The sequence below is a fragment of the Phyllostomus discolor genome, chromosome 12, assembly GCF_004126475.2.
Source record: "Phyllostomus discolor isolate MPI-MPIP mPhyDis1 chromosome 12, mPhyDis1.pri.v3, whole genome shotgun sequence".
In the NCBI taxonomy this organism is placed as follows: domain Eukaryota; kingdom Metazoa; phylum Chordata; class Mammalia; order Chiroptera; family Phyllostomidae; genus Phyllostomus; species Phyllostomus discolor.
This window is the reverse complement of record NC_040914.2, coordinates 4138223-4155120: the sequence shown is the minus strand read 5'-3', so window position 1 is coordinate 4155120 and position 16898 is coordinate 4138223. Positions and strand designations below refer to the sequence as shown.

Below are 16898 nucleotides of genomic sequence, written 5' to 3'. Positions count from 1 at the left end.
AATCCAGTATCTTATCTGGGGAATTTTATAGGCATGATTTGTGAAGGTGTCAGCTCTTTTTAAATAAAAGCACCTTTAGACCTACTGCTCTTTCATTGCCTGTGAGCGTCTGAAGAGTTCATATGCATTTTACATGCACTCAAAGGAGAACACCAACCCTGAATGCTCTTTTCCCGCAGTGTGCCCACACTCCTCACAGAGTTCTTGGCCTGAAGGTCACACAGAGCCTTCTAGAGAATTTGGGGTTGAAGAACTGGGCTTGAGAATGGAGTTGTCACACATTAAAACATTTTTGCAGACCAAATACCCAAGTCTTGCCACTCCCTTTGAAGCAGCTGTTAGAGCCAGATGCCCTTCCACATGTCCACAGTTCAGTTCCACCTTCTAAATGTCTCTTGTACCTACCTGTCTGCTTCCCTTCCCCTCCCTCACCTTCTGCGGAGCCATTCTCCTCTCTGCCTGGACTTGATCTCCCTGGACCACTGCATGTTCTCCAGATCTCTGGTTTCCTGTGGCACACAGGGTGAGGCCCAGCCTCCTTGTGGTGAGGCTCCCTTTGATCTTGCTGACTTCATTTCCTTCCATCCTCTGTCACATCACTCACTGCTGTGGCTGCAGGGATTTCCCAAGCTCATTACCCAGGGCTGCCTTAGGTCAGCTGTTCTTATGTCTTGGGTAGCCTCATCTCTCACTTTTCACTTTAAACTCTTCCTTTCTCAGCCCACTGGCTTTTAGACAAGGTGAATCCTGTTACCTTCCTTCTTGGCCCTTCTCTGTTTCAGACAATATATTTGTGTATGTTTAAGGTGCAGCCTTTCGAGACTACCGACTCTGAGAGCAAGAAGCATGTTTCTACTGTACACTGGCACATAGGAGATGCTCAGTTATTTCTTGAGTGGATATGTAGGCCCTTCCAGCATTTTGGAAAGGCATTTAGTGTGCTGGACAGCTCTCTGGGAGGGTCTTAATGTATCTCTGAAGCTGTACAAATTTCCGCAGTGGTTGGAGGAGACATGGGAACCTGCTACCTCCTTTGGAATGGTGGGTAGAGCAGTGGGCTACTGCTGGCCCGTTTGAGACCAGCACCTTCATGGAATGCCCCTGAACTTACCAACATGGCTAAACCAGAGTCATCAAAGCACTGAGTTACTGTGATTTCTCTTTGTTTTTTTTTTGTCTATTGTTTGGAAATCAGAGAAAACATTTATATGAAGTGAGCAGTTTTGGTATAAAATGTCTAAAGGAGAAAGATGTGAGACAGTTTTTATTTTTTTTAATTAACTAAATGCTTCATTTAGAGCAGGTGTGTCAATAAACTCATTTTCACTGGGGGCCGCATCAGCCTCACGGTTGCCTTCAAAGGGACGAGTGTAATTTTAGGACTGTATAAATGTGACTGCTCCTTAACAGTTAAGTGAGAGCTTGGCACTGCTGTGGGGTAGAAATGGTGCTGGGCTGGATAAAACAAGGTTGGAGGGCCAGAATGGGCCCTCTGGCCTTGTGTTTGTCACCTGTGATTTGGAGCTCCAGCCTAACTTGAACTGTTTTATCCTGGGGTGGGGGAAATTGAAACCCTAAACATCAGGCTCAGCTGGGATAGAGAGATGGGGCAGACTCGAACTCCTGATGTTCAGACAGGCAGCCAGTACTTAACTGCTCCATGTCAGAATAACTTAGGGGATGTATCTGTGCACCAGCAGAACTGAATGTTATAAATCTTAGAAACAAGATAAATGGTTTCTTGGAATTTAGATGGTTTTATTTTAATGTGGCCACATCACAAGCATTTTTGTGTTACTGCCATTGGAAGAAATAAATTTGTTTTAAACTCTTCAATGACTTCTCAAAATGTCTCTAGCTTGGGCTACAGAGTTTTCCACTACATCATGGTTCATCTCTGATGTCTTTTCTCACTTGCCCTGCACTTGGCTGGGGAACTGGACAACAGCACTGTGGAGACAAACCAGGAATGGTGCACAGAATTCTAACCAGGGGGTGGGGCAGTCCTGTGGGGCATGTGGGAATTGGGCAAGCAGAGCTAAGGACAGGTACTCTGCCACTGGTGAGGACCAAGCCCAGCCAGCCCTGGACGGCTCAGCCTCAGAATAGAATTTGGTCAGTGGGCTTACAGTTATAGAAGACAGATGGTTTCGATAGAGATGGAAGGAAGTAGAAAGCTCACCTGTGCCATAGTGCTGCCTTTGTCTTAGGTGCTGTCAACCCATTGGCTTTGCTAGCATGTCCTGCTCGAAAAGGATACCAAGGACAAGGAATCTCTGCAAGTGTCATGTTTTAAATAACTGTGCCTCAAGTGCTTCCTAATTCTGCCCCCTTCAGAATCTAGCTTTGAGGCAATAACCACATCAAAAAGCCTTCTTACTCCACCAGTTCACCTTTCAGCATGTGCAGAGGTGTGATGTGGGACAGCTCCGCGTGTGCCTGACCTTTTAGCCCAGAGTCTCTGGCTAGGTCTAAGTGTGCGTGCTCATCTGCAAAGGGGTAAAGGACAGAGACATGCACAAGGGATGATTTTAGGAAACCTTTAATTGCAAATTCCATTCTGTATATTGATTTTTGAGGAAAAAACATTGGTTTTTCCTGAGCATAAGAATATGAATGACAACAAGATACATTTTAGTGACTATTAAAGAACAGGATTTTTTTTTGCAAATAGTATTTTAAAAGCTACTGTTATTTAAGCTAAGTATTAACAGCTTAGGGTATGATCTTGTAGAAAGTTAATAAAATAAAGTTTCCCCCCCTAGGACATAGCACTATTTGGTGTGGTCAAACTTTGATGCTGGCACATGATTTCTGAGCTCCATCTCTCACTGCTGGGCACTCCCGGCTGGCTCTACTTTGGGCCAGAGACGGAAGTGAAGGCCTTGTTGGAGCCTGCCATGCATGCTTCAATCTCCTCCACTGTGCGGGGCACACAGGTCAGCAGCTCCATGCCATTCTCAGTCACCACGACGTCCTCCTCGATCCGGACCTGGGTCAGACCAATGGACTCAGTATGTCTGAGCTGGCCTCATTCTCAAGATGAGCGGGGCAAGCCAGACCTGACAGCTCCAGGCTGACCCCTACTGAGTGGGAGAAGCCCTTTCTGAGGGAGGAGCTGGCCTCCAAGACCTGGGTCACCGTGGAGAGGAAGGCTCATCCCATGGAGCCATGTGTGCATGCCGCCTGCCCACCCTCTCCTTGCCCCTTGTGCCCTGCCAGGTGGATAGGAACCCCTGGAGTGGGCAGGGGTTTTGTAGAATCTGCGTCTCCTCTGTTGAGGGGTGAGGCACCTATCCAATGCCAGACCACAAGAAAGGGTAGGCCGAGTGCTTCTCAAGTGAGAAAGTCAGGACTGTCCCTCCTCCCACTAGGGCCCCTGTCCTGGGACAAAGGTGGTACACAGCAATGTGGGGAGCATTCTGGGAGCAAGGACACAGGGGCTGGCGATCGATACCTACCCCACCAAATGTACGGAAGCGCTGCAGGACCTCACGGTTAAAGAAGCAGGCGCGTGACGGGTCAGCCAGGGCCTCGTCCAGGAGGTGGTCGATAAAGTAAATGCCTGGCTCCACGGTCAGCACCATGCGTGGCTCCAGGTGCCGTGCAGTGCGCAGACTCCGCAGGCCGGGCTCATCGATGCGCTGCACGCCCTGTGGTTAGAGGGACGGTGAGGAGGACCCAGATGACAGCTCACACATGGGAACACCCAGCGAAGCTGTCCTCTGCCCCTGCAGGCGTCCTTGTGTGAGGCCTGGCTCCAGCCCTGTGGGGTCTCCCTGCAGCTGCAGGGAAGGCTTTGTGATTCGGGGGTGGGGTTGGGGGTGGGGGTGGCTCTAGCCCAGACTCACCCTGCAGTGCTATGCCACAGGCACTGCAGAAAAGGCCCTCTTCTCAGCACATACCACCAGATTTTTAGTGTCCCTGCCCCTGTTACCCTCAAAATGGCCTGCAGGAGCCCTGTGGACACCACATGCACACACACAGGGCAAGCTGCCCAGGGGGCTGGCTGGGTGTCCAGCTGCCCTCACCTGGGCCTTCCCCTTGCCAGGGGAGCAGTTAGAAGCCAAGGCTGTGTGGCCAAAAAAGCTCTTAAGGAGGCTGAGGCTGCCGGCTGCATCTCTTCCAGGCATCTCAAGTGGAAACCAGCCCCAGAAGTGCTGAGCCTGGCGCCCCCAGGCCAAGTCCCAGGTTTTCATGTGGCTTTTCAGGAGGTACTCTCATCAGGATGGGCCTACCAGCACCAGCTCCGGCGAGTATTTGCAGAAATGCACGCATACTCCAAGTATGCTCTGTGCCCTCCAGCTGAGCCTGGACAACAGCGCCCAGCCCTTGAGGACTGAGCAGCAGTGGCAGCTGCTTCCGGCAGAAGCACCCCCTCCCCTGCAAGTGCACACCCAGCTTGGGCCTGTCCTCACATGGGTGTAGCTGACAGCGCTGCCTGGGCTGTGAAGGCAGGTGGTGCCTGGGATGCTCGCAGAAATTTCCATCTTCCCCAGGCCCCTAAGGCACACATCCAGCCCTCGGCCAAGGCCTGCGAGTGAGTGGGCAGCAAGCTTTCTGCTCAGGCTCGGAGCCGGCCCTACCCTGCTCGCAGCAATCCCCTGAAAGCCCGGCTGCTGGAGACAGAGCTGTCGTTTCTGACTGTTTGGGGGCCAAAAACATCAGACTTCAATTAGTGGTTCATGTAAGGTAACTGAAACAGGCTGGCTCAGCCTCCATGGCTGCGCATGGCAGGGGAGGCTGTGGCCGTTACTTCGTGAGGGTGGGGACAGCGGGGCACCCATGGGAGCGGGCATCCACAGCCCCTCCGACCACCTGGCGTGAGCCATGCTGGGATGGAGGTGGTGAAGGAACACCGGGGCACTGTGACCCTGTGGGTCCTGCTGTGGGCTCAGAAACCTGGTTGGTGTGGTACACAGCCCCATTCCGCTTTGGCGGGAGGGGCTGAGTCGGGAGGGTGGAATTGTGGAGGGGTCCAGTCTGGGATGGCAGCCCCTGTGCTCCAGTGCTGGGGACTGAGGGATGGGAGCCAGCTCCTGCCCAGAAGCTGCGTGTCAGAGCTAGGAGTCCAGGGCTCCTGCTCCAGCCTCTCTTGCCCCTGCCCTCTGAAGTCTGTGCCTGCCCTGGGCTCCACCTTCCTGAACCTCACCTTCATGCTACCCCTAAGTGCCTGTCCCCCTGTTCTCACTCCAAGGTTGCCAAAGCTGGGGGCCTGGCGGAAGCTGAGACCTGACAAGGTCACGCCCCCAGTTCCCCTCAGTTGCTATGGGCCCACGTTTTGCTGTTTCATGGATGTGCACAGGGTGGTTTGCTCAAGCTTGCATAGACAGGCTGCCTTCTGGACATGTTCAGGTGAGGAGAGGGGGATGGCAGGGTCCCCGGGGACGCAGAGCAGGATGTGCCTGTCGCAGTCCACCAACCTCTGCCCCTCCAGAGAATTCCTGCTCAGGAGCCTGCCCACGGGGGATGGCCTCCAAGGACAGCCAGGGCAGGGCTTGGAGAAGGATGGGGCTAGGCCGAGTGCAGGGCAGCTCCCACTCGGGAGAGGCTGAGCCCCAGCCCCGAGGGCCCCGGGGACTCCGGCCTTGTTGGGGGTGGGGGTAGGGGCGCTGGCCTCTGCCGGCTTCCACCTAGGCAGAGGGCTTGACAGGCCTCGATCGGCTTTTACTGGGCTCTGGGCAGAGGAGACCCAGATGTGCCTGCAGGCCTGAAATAAAACAAATGACTTTTATAGGAAAAGCCATATTTTTTCCACAATGTTTATCTGTCAAAAGAATAGACTGAGCACAAAGGGCTGCTTACTGGAAAAGATGAAAACAGTTTGCTGCCAATTTTCTCTGGTGGAAAAAAAGGGCTTTGGCGACTAATGAATAATGAACCTCAGTTAACAATGTCTGGAAGGCCCCGCTCTTGGCTCCCTGTACACAGTGTGATGGATAGAAATTAGGAAATTAAAACTGATTTTGTTTCTCTAAATTTAACTGTTTACACTTGAGGAAAAAAATAATTGAATAATAATGCTTCTCTTGAGCAACTCCCTCCCCCCCACCCCAAGTCATTCTTAGTGCTTTCAAAATACCCTGCAGCCAACAGGCCAAGCCTGTCTTGGCTAACTGGCTGGTGGGCCCCAGGGCGTGCACTGATTGCACAATCAGCCCCTGCACTGTGGGCACCGGGCCAGGTGGCAAGGCCAGGTTCATCACCACCCACCGGCCGAGAGGCTGCAGCCACCTGCCGGGCAGGGCTGCCGGGCAGGGCCTCCAGAAGGCCCTCTGGGTGGTCTTCTCAAGGATCTGTTGGTAGGTGGTGGAGGGGAAAGCCTAGCTGGAGACACCCACACAAGCCTCCCTCCCCTGCCAAGGAGATGGAGAGGCCATGGGGGCATGCTGGCCCAGGGGCAGGGCGTGGTGGGGGCAGGTGCGGACAGAAGCTGCCCCAGGGAAGAGCAAGGGTTCCGCTGCTGGCTTGTGAGGGCACTGGGCTTAGCTAGTCTCGGGAGAGACCAGAGCCAGCCACCAGCTGGTGGAGCTTTACCCAGATGAAGCCAGAGGCAGGAGGGCATGGCCAGCACAATGTCACACCCCATCGCAGAGACCCAGGTCCTGGGTTCCCACTGTCCTGAGGGCACCCCATGCACTGCACACTGACCACCTACCAGCCTCCAGGAAAGGCCACACCCAGTGCACTGCATGGGGCTCACTGTGCAGTGTGCCCATCGCACACACTGGAGGCGGCGTGCTCACAGAGCCTCCCCTGCCTTGACCAGGGCCTTTGGGGGTTGGGGGCACCATGGCAGCAGCCTGGGCCAGGACCAACCGCTAGGTGTAAGGGGAGGGGGAGCAGTGGGCCTCGCTGGGAGTCCACTCTGTTCCTGCCCGGCTCGTCACCACACTCCAGCCGTCTCCCAGAGCCCTAACCCACCCTGGGGAGTTCCAGGCTCAGTGACAGTGCAAAGGCAGGCCACTGGGGCTGGCGTGTCCACACTGACCTCTGGGTAGCCTCCCACGTCGTGCACATCGATGCCCAGGAAGTGACCGAGTCCGTGCGGCATGAACACGGCTCCCAGATGGGCCTGGACCATGGCGTCCACGCTGCCATTCAGGATGCCAATGCGGGCCAGCTCCTCCAGGTGGATGCGGTCAGCCAAGCGGTGCATGTCCGGCCACCAAACGCCTGTGGCTCAGAAAAAGGCTGCAGTGAGCTGTGGACCCTGGCAGCCTGGCCAGGGCTCCCCAGGGTGAGGTTCGCAGGACACAAAGCCCTCACACTGGCTGAGGCAGGAGGTTGGAGGAGGGGGCGGCGAGGATGATGAAGCCCAGGGTGGCCCTCTGTGCAGGGCTCTCCCAGCCGCAGCTCTGGACCTGGAGCCCCTTCCTCCCTACTGTGCCCTCAGAGGGAGGCTTCTGTCACCCACGGCCAGGGGCCTAGCCCAGGTGTGCTCCCCACCCTGTGCTGTGTCTGCCCCCCTGCCAATGCGTGCTCCTGGGGCCGTGGGATCTTGGCCAGACCCTCGGGCACCAGAAGGAGAGCATGAATGTCCCTGACAGTGGATGTGGGACAGCTTCAGGAAACCCCAGGCAAAGCTCAGGCCCCAAAACTGCCTAAGTGCCTCAGGCTTGGGGCCAGGGAAAGAGCAGAGGAGAGGGGTGATCCTACACTCCCCCAAATGTAGCTGAATCACTCTGGGAGCCACTGCAGGGGAGCAATGGTTTCTGGGGTGAAGGTGCAGCTGGCACCACCTCAAGGGCTGGCTGGCAGGGTCTGTGGCTCTGCCTCTACAAGCCCTGGGTGACCACTGTTGTGGCAGCACAGGCACCCAGGCCCCAGGTTGCTAATCAGGCCCATCTGTACCCCATATTTCTGAGGCAAAGGTCACTGTGAAGGACACTGAGTTGGGGTGAGCAGGCCCTGTGGGACTCTGCAATTCTGTCCTGCCTTGTCCCCCAGGGGGCCTTTGGGGGCTGTAGCCTAGGGCTCTTGGAGAGCCATCCTCAAAGACCCTTGGCTATCCCCAGGGCATACCAGCCCTGCCCACGGACTCCATGGAGCCCCACCTTCAGCTTTGCTCAAGGGCACTCAACATGCAGCGGAAGCACTAGGCAGGACCTAGACCAGCGAAGTTCCTTGCTCCACCCTACAAAGACTGAGCATGGGGCAGGGCAGTGTCTGCCAAGGCCAGTGACCCTAGGACATGCAGGGCCAGGCACATAGGGTGGGGCCTGCACCCCGATAATGTGCTCTGGCTACAGAATGTGGCCAGCCCTGGTCTGTCCAGCCCCATCCATGTGGGTGGCAACCCCAGCTCCCAGGGGCCTCCCCATTATACCCTGCCCTCCACATGGGCCACCACTGTCGGTCACTGCTACAAGGGGGCAGCGCTAGGACTCTGGGCAGGGCCTTGCTGGGCCCTGCACTGGCCAGAGCTGAGGCACCAGGGTCTGGGCTCAGGGCTCTGAACCTCTGTGGCCGGCAGAGGGCAGATGATGAGCTTAAGGGGAAAGAGAGATGAGAGCCCACCCTGGGACGCAGGCTGTCACCTCTTAGCTGGGCGCCGGCCCCCCAGATGGGGGCTCCTCCCCTGCTGGAGACAGAGGGGTCTGAGCTGGGGTCTTGGGTGGGCTGAAGGAGCAGGGCTGGTCCAACCTCTTGGGTCCCCAGGATCCAGGCTCTGAGCAGGTGGGTGGGGCTGCACCCTGGACAGTTCACAGAGCAGTGGCCAGCTGGTGGCCCGAGGCACAGAGAGACCCAGGGTGGAGGACACCAGGGCCTACCCCTGGAGACAGAGAGCCTCTGTCTCTAAGGGCAAGCCTTGCCCATTCTACCTGCCTCAGCCTATGAGGGGCTGAGGTGGGGGTGAGGGTGGGGTCTGGCTACAGCCACAGCAGTGTGCAGGGAGAGCCCAGTCTGCACCCCAGGGTGGAGCGTGGGTGGGGAGCTTTCCCCTGACGGCATGGCGTCCTGACATGGAGGCCCAGGACACTAGATCTGAACTCGGCTGCTCCTCACTGTGTGACTGGGACCAGCCTTCACCTCTGTGAGCCCTGGAGGCCCCCCCCTGGTCAGACACGGCCACAGCGCTGCCCTGGGGGCTGGCTGCAGAAGCGTCTCCCAGGAGACCGGGTCTGTGTGCCCTGGAGACTGCCGCAAGCCACCCTTCACCCATCACGTCTGGCCAGCCAGCCCCCAGGTTCACTGTTGCTCACTGCACTCACTCAGGGGCCACCAGCTGAGTCTGCCTCGACCTCGGGCCACTGCTCTTCTCCGAGACAGATCAGCCCCACCCCTCCAAGGGACCTACCTTCCCAGACTCATTCCCATTCCTCCTGTGGGCCTCTGTGTTGAGGCTTTCTCCAGGAAGCCCTCCCTGACTGCCCCATCCTGTGCTATCAGGACACAGCTGTGCCCTGGTTACAGCCTCTGAGCCCTGAGAGGGCGGGGCCTGTACTTTGCCCCGTGCCTGGCCACCTCTGTTCCAGAAGGAGCAGTGTTCCAGACACTAAGGTCTTCATGCCTCAGACCCTCTGCAGACTCTCCCTGGCCTGTGTCTTCTCATCCTTGCGGACACAGCATAAAAGTCAGCCCACCCTGGAGACCTCGCCTCCCTCCGCTATCCCAGTGACTTCCTTCCTTGCACTTAGTCCCCTAGACAGGTCTGCCTCCCTGTTTCTCACGTGTCCCCCAGGAGAGCAGTGTCCCCTCCGCACCCCCGACACACGCACCCCCTGGGGCCTGGCAGAGTGAGTGCTGGGTGCAGGGGAGGGTGCGCAGCGAGCATCTGCCTAAATCTGCTCCTGCCAGAGGCTCCGGTTCTAAAAGAGCCCCAAGCAGCTCTGCAAGCCCCGCAGGCCGGCCCCTGGGACCGAGGAAGGGTGTGCTGTGTGGTAGTTGATGCCCCAACCCCAGCACAACTCTGTCTGTCTCCGGCAAGGGCCTCCTCCCAGTGCCAGAGCAGAGCCCCCAGAGCGGCCTGCCTTCAGCCTGGCCAGCTTCCACAGCAGGCTGTGGTCCCGGCCTGGCCTCAGCAGCCGGGGATCAGGTATAAATCATGCTGGCGCTGGCAGCTCAGCTCCTCTCCTGTCCTTGTGGCCCCTCGTGGGGCCGGACGTTTGGGCCCGGGCGGTCCCCACGGCGCCTCTAGTCTTCCTCGCCTGCAGGCCCTCGGGGAAGGCCTTGCACACAGCGCTCTTGGCCGGGAGTGAGAGTTTCTGCCTGTGTGTGGTTAGGGCTGTGACAGTGACTAAACCTCCGGCAACTTGGCCCAGTGTCTGGCCCGGATGGTGGTTACGACACCCAGGGCCAGGGCAAGGGTCCCTAAGTGTGTGGAGGCTGCTGTCTTTGGGCTGTACGTGTGGGGTGGGCACAGATGGGAGGCCACCCCCACCACCTAAGCCCCTCACTGACCCCAGGTTCTGTGTGCCTCAGCAGCTCGCCGGGCCCTCGGGGCCGCCCCTCCCAGCAAGGAGGTGTCAGCAGCCCCCTAGGCCCGCTTACGCTGGGCACACCACGCTGAGGATCACGCTGCAGAGACTGGGTGCCGTCTGCTGGCCCCTGCCCCTCACCTGCAGCCAGCACCACATCCTGTCCTGTCTTCCTGAAACACCTGCGCCTGAAGCCTCATGGCCCCCACCTCTCCTGGACCTCTGCTGTCTTCTCCTCCTCCCTTGCATCGCCTCGTCCCCTACTTCATCCTGCCTAAGGCCTGGACACCAAGGCCACCCCTTTAAAACACAGGTCAGACGGGGCCAGCCCCTGCCCCAAGGACAGGGCCCTGAGTTCCTCGTCCCAGCTTCCGTCTCCAGCCTCATCCTCATCTACTCTCGGCCCAACAGCGCTGAAAGCTGGTGCCCCACCCACCCCCCTGTGCCTTCTCTTTGTGGTTCCCTAACTGGGACCATCCCTCCAAGGGTCTTGCCTTCCCAGACTCACTCCCATTCCTCCTGTGGGCCTCTGTGTTGAGGCTTTCTCCAGGAGGCCCTCCCTGACTGCCCTTTGCTGTGCTGTTGGGGCAGAGCTGTGCCCTGGTTACAGCCTCTGAGCCTGAGAGGGCAGGGCCTGGCACACACGTGGCCTGGGCAGGAACCCCAGCCTCTCTCATGGCCCTCTTTCAGCCGGTGCTGCCATCTTGTGGACCTGGGATTCAGGGGTGCCCCCCATCCCAGGTGGCAGGGTAGCTTCCGGGTCTCTGCCCCATCATCTGCCTGTTGGCTCCGAGGGACCAGAAACCAGGTACCCAGGCCCCAGTACGCATTCAGAGCAGCGCCAGGTCACCAGCTGGTCTTCTGTGCCCACCTGGTCCCCTCAGGCCACACCCTGCCGTGGTGGGCTGGGAGCCTGCTGGGCCTGCTGCCTGGGGCAGCTCTCAGAGCCCTGGCCACATCCATCACAGCCTCGGGGCCTCCTGCCCAGAGTGTGACAGCCTGGGGGCTCTGAGGCCCGAGCCAAGCAGAGGAGGCAGTGGAAGACCTCCCCCCACACCGCCCCCCAGCTGCATCCTCACAGCCACGTCCAGACAAAGAGCTCACTTCATCCGAAGACAACAGCCCTCCAGGGACGATATGTCGCCAGGCCCTGGGGGTGCAGGAGGGAAGGCTCAGGGCAGGGGTCCCGTGGCAGACCCTGGGGGCTGCAGGGAGCTGCCTGGCAGGCCAAGCTGGCGCAGGACTGAGGGTCTTCAGCCCACCCCGCCTCAGATCCCTGTCTGCTGCTAGGATGTCCGGGGACCCACACGCCCTTGGGCCGTGTGCGCCCAAGCTGCAGGCGCTGGGATGCTGTGTTGAGCATGGCTGCTTTGCTCAGTGTCCTTGAGGTCCTTCCCCCCACCACACAAGCACCCTGGCAGAGTGCCCGCAGGAGTAAATGAGGCCAGGGAGGGCGGGAACTCCCCCACTGTCCTGTAGCCAGCAGGGGGCCCTCTGAGGCCAGAGGGGTGACAGAGCCCAAAGAGCCCTCTGGGCCCTGGCTCCTGCCACAGAGGGCACCTGTGGCTGGGGTGGAGTGCTGTCCCTGTCTCTCTCAGCTTACCCCTGCGTTCTTTGCCATCTCTGAGGAGAGGCCCAAGGGGAGTCCAGCCCCTGCCCCTGCCCCTGCCCCATGGAGGGCAGCAGAGTCCACAGAGACACCCTAACCGCAGGCCACATGGGCGCCCTTCTCCTAGCTGGTCGCTGAGGCTCTAATAGCAGCCTCTCCTGTTGTCTGACCCACTCAGGGGGGAGGCATGCCCCACCGGGGAGAGCCCCAACTTCATGCTGGCATTGCCCCACCACGTACGTGGCTAGAATCCTGATACCAGGGGCAGAGCCGGGAGCTGGCAGCAGCTGCAGACAACCGCACAGACTGTGCAGAGAACGATGATGGCTGCTCATGCCCTCGAGCAGACTGAGACACAACTGCTTCTGCAGACAGCAAGGGGCCCCGAGCCCAGTGCGCAGCCTGCACCACCAGTGTAGGGGCTGGGGGGTGGGGCCCTGCAGCCCAGGCCAGGGCGACCAGGGTGGGTGGTGAGCAAGGAAGAAGAGGGAGGGAGGAGCACCGGGTCCTGGGAAGTGGGAGGTGAGGCTGCAGGAGAACTGGGTGCCTAGAGGGGACCTCAGTGCTCCAAAGTGACCAGAGAAACTGAGTCTGCAGAACAGCCCTGAGGTGGGCCACCCCCGCCTCCTCCCTGCATGAGGGCCAGGGGTCCCTTCAGCACACTTTTGTGCCCAAGGACACAGCGTGCTCTGCACAGGAAAGCCACACGCCCTGACACAGAAGCCACAGAGAGCTTTGATTTCACCAACCAGAAGCCAGCATATAGCCTGGGGGGTCCGGACCCCCTCCTGGAGGGCTGGCATTGATGATATTCCCAGGTAGATGCCGGAGCTGCCTGGCTCACCCCTGCCCACCCTCATGGGGCCCCGTAAGTCAGCTCAGCCCTCCTTCTCTGGCCGAGCAGGAAGCCCCGCCTTGGACTCCAGGACCAAGGGCTGAGGCCCGCCATCCTCACCCCCTGGGGCCATGTCCCAGGGTCCAAGTGTGCTGTGGTCGCCCATCTCTGCCTCTCCTCTGGGCATCTTGCTGGGACCCGGCTGTCTGCACACACTCCTCCCTGGAAGGTGGTGGGAAGCAACTGTGCAGCCTCAGTGGGTATTTGTCCTGGCCTAGGAGCTGAACCCACAAACCAGGGCATTTCCGCTGGGACAGGGCACAGGGCTGGCCTGGCCGTGGCCTCCTGACTGCTATGCGGAGGCAAACTGCCCCCATCTGAGAGCAGCTCTGTGGCTGCAGAACCCTCCCTGCAGGGCCTTCACTGCATGCGACCTCAGCGGAGCCAGGCTCAGCCCTTGGGAACCAGCAGCAAGCTTGTCGTACCTGTGGTAAAGGTCGGGGGTACTGTGGGGAAACTGAGGCCCTGGCGCAGGCCCAGTCTGTGTCCCACAGTGTGCTGGGGGGGCCGCCCCACAGTCTGCGGAGACCAGCTTGGCTGGGCCTGGCGCCTTGTGCCCACCCTGAGAGTGGTGTAGCCGGGCAGCCCCACAGGACTGGGCACCAGGCCTTTCTCAGTAGCAAGCAGGGCCCTGAGCACTGGCCTGCCTGTTGGCTGACTGAGCCAGCACACCAGCTGCAGAGATGCCACTCAGGTCCTCCCGCTGGCTTTCTTGTGCAGGGGGCAGGGGGCAGGTAGGGTCATCCAGGCCTTGGCCACCACCCCTGTCTCAGCACCAGGCGAAGACTAGGCAGTGCCAGAGGCTCGGACACTGTCCTTCCAAGGCCCTGTCTGCCTAGAATCTTACCAAGCGGCTCCCCCAACAGCCATTATGCCCAGGCCTCACTCCGCTGGCCCCGCCGTCCCCAGTGTGAAGGGTGGTAGGCAGCCCCCCTCCCTCTGCACTGTGGCCGGCGGTGGGCTCGGATCCAGGCAGGCCTGCCCCCGTGCTCCTCAAGGGGCCTATGATGGGGTGTGGGTGCAGGGGGTCCTGGCACTCAGGGTGGGCTCCAGCCCCCTCCCAGGCCTTTCGGGTGGCAGAGCCCAGCTCCTTCCGGCCTGGAGCCTGGGCCTCCGGGGCATCTACGTGCACAGCAGCCTGTGTGGCAGGACAGCTGATGTGGTTGCTCAGCCTGTGTGGTGACAGTGCTGCAGGTGCAGCTTTGAGGTGGCACAGCGTGGAGGTGCAGGGGGACCCTGACGCCCTCGGGGCTGTGCCCGGCTCAGGGCCACGTCCGGTCCAGGGCCCTCCTGGGAGCCGTACACCACAACCCACGGTCTCCAGCCACACCCTTTCGCTTGCTGTACCTGAATACTTATTTAAATGAGTGACGTTACTCAAAACAGAACAAAACGTGCTCATCCCTGGGGAAGAAAGGGTGTGGAGAGGAGAGACATGCCCTTGGGGTGACTGTGTCACAGAGGCCGGGTTTAAAGGTCGGAGTATGAAAAGGTCACAGTGAGCAGAGGCCCTCCTCCCCAAGCCCCTGCCCCGAGGGTCAGTCCCGTGACCCCTCCAAGGACTCAGAAGCACACGTGAGTCCGTTTCTCACTGCCGCCTTCCTTTTACCAGAAAGGGGGCCCTGGCCACCCCATGCTGCCCTTGGCCTCACGCGACAGTCCATCCTGGAGTTACCACGTGGTGACCCGTGCAGACCGCTACTTAGAGGGGGGCTGCTGCTCCCCAGACAGACAAGTAGCCTCAGCTGCTGAGCCAGGCGAGTCCCACCGCCACTGTCCCCCACGGAAGCGGACTCCTCGGTTTTCCTGGTCTCCCTTTGGGGTGTCTCTGAGCTCCCCACCAGGGCTCATCTGAGGGCCAGGCTTCGTTCCCGCTGGAAGAGTGAGGGAGCGGAGAGGGGCCTGGCGCCCCTCAGCAGCCCCCTCCCCCTGGCTCCCCAGCCTCTGGCGGGGGCCCTCAGGGCTGGACAGGGGCCATCCTGTCCACAATGCGCCTCCTCGGAAAATGACAGTTGCTGAGAGGCCTCAAGAGCAGCCCTTGGCTGTGACCCATCCCAACAACTGTGCGGGGGGGCCCCTGGGGCTGCTCAGCCACAGGCCGAGTCATGGGGTTCTGGGCCTGCAAGAGGCCACATTAGGGGCTTTTACACTCAGGGGCTAGGGATCTTTTCTTCTCTTTCATTTTTAAAATAAAGTCTCCTCAGAGGGATGCAAATATAAGCGCCACGGTCCCCCTCAATTTAGTGTGAACTCAGAGTCCGGCCTTCAGGACCTGCCATGGCCAAGACCCCAGATGGCCTTGCGGCCTCTGCTCCCCACCCCCGAACACTGCTGCTGTGTTCAGGGGGTGGGGAGCAGAGGCTGCAGCCCCCCTCAGACCAGCCGCGGCTGCTGCTCCCGAGCAGGAGGGCCTGCCATGTCCCACCAGGGGCCGGGGGGCCGAGCTGACCAAACCCTGCCTGCAGTGAACTCTGCTCCACGGCAAAGCTGGGGACACGTGGCATCCTGGCGGCCGGTGCAGACAGACAGGTGCAGACAGGAGACGTACAGGTGGAGGTCAGCTGGGGCATGGGGCGACCTTGGGCTGAGCTCGAGGATTCCCAGCGCTGCCCCTACTGGGCAGCCAGCCCCCTCTTCCAGGAGTGAGTGACTCTGGGACCTGACACCATCCAGTCGCACTGGCCAAGCACGCGAGGCGGGAGAAATTCTAGTGGCAAAGTGTGGGGCCCGCTGCTCTGAGGCACCGGCCACAGCTGAGGACGGGCCGGCCAGGCGTGCCGGCTGCTGCCCGGAACCCCCTTGCTGGGCACCCCACAAGCCACCAGCCCTGCCCTCACCTGGCTTCATGGCGCTCATGACGGCGCGGGAGCTCCGCAGCACGGCCTCGTAGATGGCCCTCTGATCGTCTGTGAACTTGCCGTTGGCGGGAAAGGAGCACGTGATGTCAGAAGAGAAGCAGTAATACTCGCCGCCCATGTCAAACAGGCTGCGGGGAGAAGGCGCATGAGGCCAGTGGGGGGCGCGGGGGGACACCCCAGCCCCACTCTCCTCCCACTCGGTGCACACGGGCAGCCTGTGGGATCCTGGGCCCGTCGGGGAACTGAGGCCGTCTCACTATGGGACTGGTTCCGCAGAGCTGGGGCCCCCACACTGGTGTCCACAGGAGCCCTGGGCCATGCCAGGAGACCTCTGACCCCAGAGCAGGGAAGGCTGGGGGCAGTGGGGCCGACTCTGCACTCACACCCCTGGCCTCCACTGGCTGGGCCACTGGGTGCTGGGCCACGGGGACTCACTCGGAGAGGGAGGGAGGGACAGAGATGTCCCCAGATGCCCTCTGCTACCGAAGCCTCCAGGTGAGCGCTCCCACAGGCCCTCCCAGCACTGCCCTGCTTCCAGCATGGGGCACGGCTATCGCCACAAGGCAACGTACGTGGGACTGGGTGGGGGCATCAGGACGGACGCGCCACATGCCTCCCGCAGGAACCAGCATCTGAGTGAACCCCAGCCAGTGCCTCTGCTGCCGCTCTGGCGTCCCCCTGACCGGCAGAAAGCAGCCCTCCCTGCTGGGATGGGACAGATGTGCCTGCAGGGCCTAACGGAGGGGCAGGGAGGACATTGCAAAGGACTGCCCTCATGTCCAGCAGGGCTTCTCTGGGGCCAGGCCAGCTGCACACTGCCCTTGGGGCTGCCCGGAGCCCAGCGTCCCCCGGTGGCAGAGTGGGACCAGCAGGCCCAGACGAGGCAGTGGAGAGTGGGAGGACAGACGAGGCCCGGGGCTGACAGACAGACAGCCTCGAGCCAGCAGTGGAGGCGGGTCAGTGCTGGGACAGACAGGCAGCCCTGCGGAGTCAGGAGGGCAGGCCCAGCTGACCTGCCCTCTGGACACCCCGGGACGGGCCCTGGCGCAGCGAGGCCGGAAGTGGGCTGAGCTGCACCGCCACGCTCTTGCTGCCCGGTCTCGCGCACAGAACCT

General features: G+C 60.2%; 1 protein-coding gene across 2 annotated transcripts in view; it reads right to left on the bottom strand.

The window, feature by feature from the left end:
- Positions 1-2580: 2580 nt before the first annotated feature.
- Positions 2581-16898, bottom strand: part of PEPD (peptidase D) — a 118521-nt gene continuing 104203 nt past the window's right edge. For both annotated transcript variants that reach the window (XM_028530500.2, XM_036012484.1), the window contains 4 exons: positions 15763-15911; positions 6992-7176; positions 3462-3653; positions 2581-2992 (listed from right to left, as the gene is read on the bottom strand). In XM_028530500.2, the coding sequence (XP_028386301.1) occupies positions 2855-2992; positions 3462-3653; positions 6992-7176; positions 15763-15911 (664 nt within the window). In that variant the 3' untranslated portion in view covers positions 2581-2854. The remainder of the gene's footprint in view (positions 2993-3461; positions 3654-6991; positions 7177-15762; positions 15912-16898) is intronic.